The sequence below is a fragment of the Candoia aspera genome, chromosome 17 (genome assembly GCF_035149785.1).
Source record: "Candoia aspera isolate rCanAsp1 chromosome 17, rCanAsp1.hap2, whole genome shotgun sequence".
NCBI lineage: Eukaryota > Metazoa > Chordata > Lepidosauria > Squamata > Boidae > Candoia > Candoia aspera.
Genome location: NC_086169.1, coordinates 4487243 through 4495143, shown reverse-complemented (window position 1 = coordinate 4495143; position 7901 = coordinate 4487243). Strand labels below are relative to the sequence as shown.

General features: G+C 46.7%; 1 protein-coding gene and 1 non-coding gene across 2 annotated transcripts; both read right to left on the bottom strand.

The window, feature by feature from the left end:
- Positions 1–1676: 1676 nt before the first annotated feature.
- LOC134506449 (uncharacterized) lies at positions 1677–3657 on the bottom strand. Its single transcript, XM_063316656.1, has 2 exons — positions 3261–3657; positions 1677–2737 (listed from the first exon to the last, which is right to left on the bottom strand). The coding sequence occupies exons 1-2, from the start codon at positions 3541–3543 to the stop codon at positions 2343–2345; spliced, it is 678 nt and encodes a 225-aa protein (XP_063172726.1). The 5' UTR covers positions 3544–3657; the 3' UTR covers positions 1677–2342.
- Positions 3658–6725: 3068 nt separating this feature from the next.
- On the bottom strand, positions 6726–6790 carry LOC134506905 (small nucleolar RNA SNORD31). Its single transcript, XR_010068837.1, has one exon. It is a non-coding gene; the product is annotated as a small nucleolar RNA SNORD31 (small nucleolar RNA).
- Positions 6791–7901: the final 1111 nt, after the last annotated feature.

Sequence of the window (7901 nt, the reverse complement as noted above, 5' to 3'; positions counted from 1 at the left end):
GCCGTGGCATTCGATTGGCCGACGCGCTTCCTGGGTGCGCCACCCAATCCTCTTCCCCCCCGCATTCCTTTCCCCTCTCCAGACGGTCCGGCTGCTTTTAGTACAGGGAGAAATAAAGCAATTGCGAGCGTGGTTTAGAAGCGGGGCTGTCGATTTCGAGGCCGTCGCTTAGAAGTCACGCGGGCAAAGCTCATTCTGGAGGCGGGGAAAATGGGAGTTGTAGTCCGACAGATTGAACCACACTAAGCAATGGTTTTTTTAACCATAATTTCTTGATAAACCACAATTAGCTAATTTAGCACAACCCGCTAAGCCAAAAAGGAGCGGGGGATGGGGGAGTCTGTGGTTCAGCTGCATGATTTTGAAGTTCATTTCCACCAACAGCACTTTTTCCCCACTTCATTAGAACTGGAACAATGTTAGATTTTTTTATCCTGCCTTTATTATTTTTATAAATAACTCGAGGCAGTGAACATGCCTAATACTGCTTCCTCCTCCTATTTTCCCCACAACAACAACCCTGTGAGATGAGTTGGGCTGAGAGAGAGGGACTGGCCCAAAGTCACCCAGCCGGCTTTCATGCCTAAGGCGGGACTAGAACTCTCAGTCGCCTGGTTTCTCCCCTGGTACCTTAACCACTAGACCAAACTGGCTTTTTTCATTAAGTTAATAAAGCAGCAACTTTATTAATTTAATACACTTAACGTGTTTTTCTTGTATCCCACTGATTGTTCAGAAATAAGCATAGCAGAGAACATTTCAGCAGAGGCTTATTTTATTTCAAAAGCCTCAAACAGCATGGCAATTTCACAGATTTTCCTTGATTTCCTTACCCCCACTATTTTAGATAGCTTGGCTGAAAGTACAGTTCATGTCTCAGCCAAAAACTGTAGACTTCCGAACAGTACAAGGAAAATGCTATAGATAAATGAAGAAATGGATAAAGACAAGGAATAACAGTGAGTAGGAGACAACACAGCCCAGATATTGTATGACACCACCACCATCACCCAACCTTGAAGACTACGTTTGATGAGAGAACACAGGGATCTGATTTCAGGGTTTTTCCAAAACTTTGCCAAGAATTGCAATTCCTTTCAAGGAAACTGTACAGTCTACCAAAATATGTCCTAGGACGGAGATGCACTGTCTAATTAATTTTCTTACATCTAATCTTGGCAGCCAAGATGAAAATAACGGTTTAATGGAGAAGAAAAACCCGCAACCTGTAATAAGGGCGTGGCTGAAGCAGTCTGCAGATTAGGAACATCTTGTCATGGAGGGTCAGGTAGAAGAATCTGAGGTAGGGGAAAGTCAAAGCCACCGTTCTGTTGTTTTTACTACTTTAAATCCTTTCTTCTAGCATGGCTTTGTAACTGCATGATATTGGTGGCAGGCTGTGCAAAATCTGGAGACTTTGGTGTAACGCAGGGTTTCTCAACCAGGGTTCCATGGCACCCTTGGATTCTGCAAGAGGTCACCAGGGGTTCCCTGGGAGAGCACAATTTATTAAAAAAATTATTCCAAATGCTGGCAACTTCACATTAACGAGGTAAATTTCTTTATTTTTAGCTTAAGAACACTGTTAACACATATATACAGGCCCACACAGGAAATGCATATAGTTTTGTAACTTCTGGCCAATATTTGAGCATGAATGTGCAGGAGTTCCCTGAGGCCTGAAAAATATTTCCAGGCTTCCTCCAGGGTCAAAAGGTTAAGAAAGGCTGGCGTAATGGAATAAGCCAGGGCAACCCCATTTCTGTATTTGCAGGAAAGATCTGATTAGATACCTAATGTAGAAAGGGAAGGAGGCATGTTAAGCACTGAGCTTTGCGGTGGTTCATTCTCAGAGTGAAAACTAGCTTCCCGTCGTTACTGTATGCTATTGCATTGATGCATGAACCAATGCGTGCAGTTGTGGCCTGCGCACGTACACACATATGTGTACTGCTTGAGACAATTTTTTGATCCGTTCAATTGTGTCCGATTCTTGGAGGCTGCCTGGACAAGTCCCTGCAGTTTGCTTGGCAAGGTTTTTCAGAAGTGGTTTGCCATTGCCTGCTTCCTAGGGCCGAGAGAAAGTGACTGGTCCAAGGTCACCTTCATGCCTAAAGTGGGACTAGAACTCCCAGCCTCCCAGTTTCTAGCCTGATGCCTTCACCACTATACCAGACTGGCTTTCTTGAGGCCATCTAAACACTGTCAGATAAAAATGAACTCTGCAGTGAAACCGGTCCTAAGATTGCCTCAACAGCTGAACTGGAGTGTATGTGCACAAGTGGATCTGTACACCCCTTCTCTTCCCCCATATTACATTGCAGAAGCAACCCTCCACCTGCTTAGCAGTCAGGGCGGGGCAGACTGCGCCACAGAGTGGCCAGGAAGGGTGGGCAGCGCAGACTGAACGGCGGGCCCTTGCAGATGCCTTTCTCCAGAGGACACACGACTTTGATGCACATTTCCGCGTCCCGGCCCCCTTCGGCGCTGCGGAAGGGCTCCGTCACATCGAAACGGATGCCGCAGGCTTCCCCGCTCAACAGCCTGGTGTCCCGTCTCCTGGAACGGGGTTGCAAGCGGTGAGGGGGCAAAGAAGGAGCAGTCAGGAGGAGGCGGAAAGGGAATGGCCTGCTCCGATCCGGAGGCTGCTCCAAGTTCAGCAGGACGAAAGCTTTGGTGAGACGGTCCCCCCTCTGGCAACGGAGGTGAAGCATCCAGCAGAATTCACGCTCTGCCCCTGTGGGGAGAAGAGAGACCCGGTAACGCCCGGCCTTCGTTTCTCAGCTGACCTAACTCACAAGGCCACGATTTGGCTGGACATCTGGAAGCTCATCTGGAGAATTCTGGGCAATGGAAACCTGATTTACTTTATCATGTCATTTTTGAAAATGGCAGATCCACCTAAATTACCACCACACTGGATTTTAAAGGATTCACAGGCCTGTATTTGTTTGTTTCTCGTTTACAGCCCGCCCCATTCCTAGCCAAAGTTAATACAGAGGTGTGGAAGCTATAACTTCAGTTACTCTGGGACGACGACTTGTCAGTTTTAAGCAGAAGGGACGAACGATTCAATGGAAATGAAGCACAAGCCAAGTTGGGGGGCCCTGCTTTTGAGAGCCCCACCAATTAAAGGCCTTGGAAACGGCCTGATAGCTGCTGCCTGGCTGCCAGTGTGCCAGGGCAGGGTCTCCAAGCCCATCCCCTGCTTCAGTCTGATTGGCTGCACAGCTGGCATCCCGTAGGGCCCTCCAGCTTACCTTCCCTGCCTTCATTGAGTTTCAGCGACATCATGCTCTGGAAGCTGCCCATTGCCAGCGCCGCCTCGTAGGCTTTGTAAGCGTGGAAGGTGCACTGCAGCATGCAATTGCTAAATCTGGGCACCGGCAGCTTCTCCTCCTGCCACAACGCCAGGTCATCATCTGGAGGGCAAAGTGCCTGCTGCTGGCCAGTTGGAGCCTCCGTCACCAGCTCCTGGCCTCCGTCGTGACCAAGAACAGAGGTGCCCAGGGCCAAGAAGAGGATCAGCCAAGAATGACCCATTGCAAGCTTTGGGGACAGACGCTAGCATGTCGAGGGAGAGCGGAACACGGAGGCCAAGGGGCTGGATCTCACAGCCACAACAGGCCTGGGCTCGCTGCTGCACCCCGTGCGGATTCCTTTACCCCTGTCAGCTCTTGGGTGGGTGCCCGGAGGAGCAGCTGCCAAAAGGCTTTGGAATGCCAGGCACCAGAGGAGACGGGAGGGAGATAAAGGCTGCCTGCTGTCTGTCCATGCTACATAAGGAATAGCTTGCAGTGGCCATTTCCAAGTCTGGCAGAAGAAAACCCGGCTTATTTCCTTCTTCCCACCATTTTGTCTAAGTCAGGACATGACACAGCTGCAGCCTCAAGTGACTAAAACAGACATGGGAACTGCTGTTTTTGTCCACCTGCCCTCACGGGCCTATTTTCTTTACTTTTGTTGCGAAGGGAGCAACTTAGGAATCTTCTCCCGTTTCCAGGGCTACAGGAGATGCTGCTGGATAGAATCTAGGGCAGCGGCAGTGTTTCGCAACCTCAGCAAGTTGAACACGTGTGGACTTCAACTCCCAGAATTCTCCAGCCAGCTATGAATTCTCCCCAAATTCTGGGAGCTGAAGTCCACACATCTTCAACCTGCTGAGGTCAAGAAACACTGATCTGGGGCTTGGTGCATTGTGCAAGGCCATTTGGTTACCTCTGGATTGTGAAAAAGCAAAAGAGCAGAGCAGTAACCACAACACACTCCCTTCCGATGCAAGGTGGCATTGTGGGTGGGCATTAATGCCAGCTTGAACTCTCCCACCCACCAAAACCAGGCAACATGACCTTTTCAGACGATCACGGTTGATCAAATAGGCCCGGATCTTCCCTTTCCTAAAACAAACCATTAGTCCTTGCTTCTCCTGAGACAGAATCATAGGTCCCATCATCCCAAGCCGGGTGCTGAATGTGTTTGAATAATCTGCTTTGCATCGCAAACATTTGGAGGTATTAATAGCAAAACGTACTTCAATACAAATGAAGTAACTTGGCACTTTTCATCTTCCTGATTTGTCCTGAGCCAGCAAGCCCCAGCTATGCCAGCAACTAGAAAGGCTGTACATTTGAAACTTGGGAATGAACAAACACCAAGGGACCCACCACCGTTCACTTCCTTTGCCAGTCCCTGATCACCTGTCAAGAAAAATGCTTTAAGAATCCACTTGGACTGTGCTCCCAAATTGAAATGGCAAAACCTAACTGTCTTCCCCCACCACCAGGGTTCCTGTTCCCTCTCCCTTATGGAAGAGAAATACAATTCCAGGTGAGGGTTTTTTGTATAAAAATCCTGAAAGATTCTTTATTTGAAAGAGAAAGATCTGAAGAAGGGACTGCTTGGTGGGCCCCCTCCAATGCCATACTATTGACTGGCAGGGCCTGGAACAGACACTCCCCCCAGCCCGCTCAGTTCCATTTCTACACCGTTATTTTTTAAAACTAGTTATTTATTAGTAGCAGCAGTTTTGTACCCCTTTTGAAGAAATCTACCATAAACAGAACCGACTGCCAAGACTGTTTTTCCCCCAGCTCATTTTATTTGTCAAATGTATAAAGCCACGCATCTCAAACAAAACAACTCCGGGTGGCGTTCAATAAAACCTCCTGTTAAAATGTACTGCCAAAGCAATTAAAAACAATGAACACAGATGAAAATAAAGCCACAAGAAAATATTACACATAATACAGCCAACACATGGGCTCCCCATCACAAGGGGATCAACCCCCGTCACAAGTCTGAGAAGTTGAATACATTTATTTATCACGTTTCTTCACCGCCCATCTCAACAAGCAACTCTGGGTGGTACACACGCTATAATTAACCAAGTTCAATCCTGTAGACTTGTGTTATTTTTTTTTCAACTTTGGAACTTTCACCCAGTTTCTAAATCATGTAAGAATTCTTCTGGTTGCGATATCAATAGTTTAAAAAGAGAGAGAGAGAACCTCAAAACACGCATCTCTGTGGTTTTTTTTTTTGGGGGGGGGCAGTAAAATTATCTTCAGTCTGTCTTGAATTTCAGGTGTCACAAGACAGCCTGTGACCCGCTGGGTCATCATTGCAGAGGTATTTCCTTACCAGATTCCTCAGTGCCTTCAACAATGGCAGAACTTCTGACGTCCTGCCTTCAGTTTTTAAAAATTCAGAATTATTCACCTGAATAATTCCAGGCGAAGTATTTTTGTACAAGATCCTGAAAGAGTCCTACTTTATTTCAAAGCGAAAGATCTGAAGAAGGGACAGCTTGGTGGCCCCCCTCCAAGCAGGGCCTGGAACAGAAACTGCCCCCAGTGTAAGATACTCAAGAGACGTATCTGCCTTGAAAATAGTCCAGTCAAATCTCAGGGTTACATCACCCTACTCTCCGCCAGCCCAGCTCTCGACTAATTCAAGAACAGCAGGGTGTGTTGATGGCTGACCCATTCTTTTCAAAACAGTCTTCAGGGTAACCCTTTCAACCTGGAGATGGAAGAAGATAAACAGATTGAAGATTGAGGAGCTGCTAAGGTCATTTGTAAGTTACAAAGCATGCTGTGCCTCAAAGGTCAGTGTTGTTAATGACAAAAAATACAGTTTGGAATGCAATAATAGTGAGATATGAACTGGGGAGTGGGCACACAAGCAGCCAAGAACAACCCTTGTATGTAATCACATGTTCCTGTCCATCTGAGAAAATGGACCGATACATATTCAAGGCAGCCTGTTTCTCAAAAAGCAATCTTATTCATTTATTTGGCATTACAAAAGGACTCTCACCTCTTGGTTACGGAATTAACAGCCGTTCTACGGGTCCGGCAAAACAGCCTGGGAACCATCTGTGCTGGACCAAGGAGTCCCCGTGTGAATTAAATTCAAGTTTAAAAGGAAAAAAATGACTTAAAGATGGAAGGCAGTCACTAGATCCAGTTTAAACCAGGAGACGGAGAGTCCTAGTCCCGCCTTAGGCATGAAAGCCGGCTGGGTGACCTTGGGCCAGTCCCTCTCTCTCAGCCCAACTCACCTCACAGGGTGGTTGTTGTGGGGAAAATAGGAGGAGGAAGGGGTATTAGGTATGTTCCCTGCCTTGAGTTATTTATAAAATAATAAAGGCGAGATAGAAAATAAATCAAACAAACAAACAAACAAAAAACTCCCAGATTGATCCAGAGCGGAACTGGCTTTGGGGCGTCAGAGGGACCACTCAGTCACAGGAATCAGACTGGGGCGGTAAAGATCTCATCATTAAGAGCCAACTGGGATAAGCATCAGTGAAACCAGGAAAGCCTGGCTCACACATCCCACTAACCACACTGCGCCAAGGCAAAACAAAGCAGGCTGTGATTTAGTGAAATGTGTGAATCCAGCTGGTCTATAGGCAGGAAAATCCACTCACCTATGCTTTGGGGCAGTCCTTCCAATTCATTTTCTGCGGGAGTTAAAAGCAACACATACGCGCAAGTCAATAATCCCATTACCAACCCTATAAGGAGTCCAATTTACAACATCTGGAACGTTTGCAGTTTTTCAGCTGTTCCAAACCTTTTCATTTTGTTCAAAGTGAGCTAGTTCAATTCATCATCAAAACTGCAACAGGCAACGAAGAGGGTGCCCATTCTACATGGGTTACTGGAAGACCAGGGGCTGGTAGTTTAGCTCTCCTGGCAGGAAGGGTTTCCATCCATCTTGACATATTGGGTCATGGCACGTCAGCTTGAACTGCGAAGGCAGAGGATACTTGGTGAGCTAAACCAAAAGTGCCACCCGTCAAGATGGAGACAAATTGTTCTAGGTCTTCTCCAAGGCCCATTTGGCTAATTTTGTTCAAGTTCCAGAAAATCTGCCCAGATCCTCAAAATTATACCATTGGATTCCTGAATGCCCCTACGCTACAAGTTCCTTTATTCAGCCAGAGTTGCAGGGGTTAATACACCATCCTATGTTATAATCACATCTCTTGCTTCATAGCTCAGGAATTCCTGGTGTGGGCACCCAAATAAAATTATCGCTTTTAAAAACAGCAAAGCCTCGGAGGAGCCTAATGTCTGAGATTTGGGAGCTGTTTTTCTACTAAAGAAAAAATCAAGTTATTTCACGAGGCAACCCGCCCCAAACTTCCACCATTTTAGAGCAACGTCACACCCTTCAATTTCTAAACAATGAATAAAATCCACATTATACACAGCCAGTGTCTCCACACCTCCCCATCCCTTTTAGTTGCCTGTTGTTACTTTATCTAAGCTTCTACTGCAGTTTTTTTGTGAGATTAAATAAGACTAATTCTGGACCTAGACACCATCTAGAGGTTGTGTGTGCCTGCAGCGACGGCTCTGCTCCCATTTTAAACACTTTACATGGCAATA

Excerpts from the sequence above, each read along its gene's own strand:
- LOC134506449 (XM_063316656.1), bottom strand. The coding sequence starts at position 3,543 with ATGGGTCATTCTTGGCTGATCCTCTTCTTGGCCCTGGGCACCTCTGTT. Across the intron at positions 2,738-3,260 it reads ACTCAATGAAGGCAGGGAAG|GGGCAGAGCGTGAATTCTGC; the intron begins GTAAGCTGGAGG and ends TTCTCCCCACAG.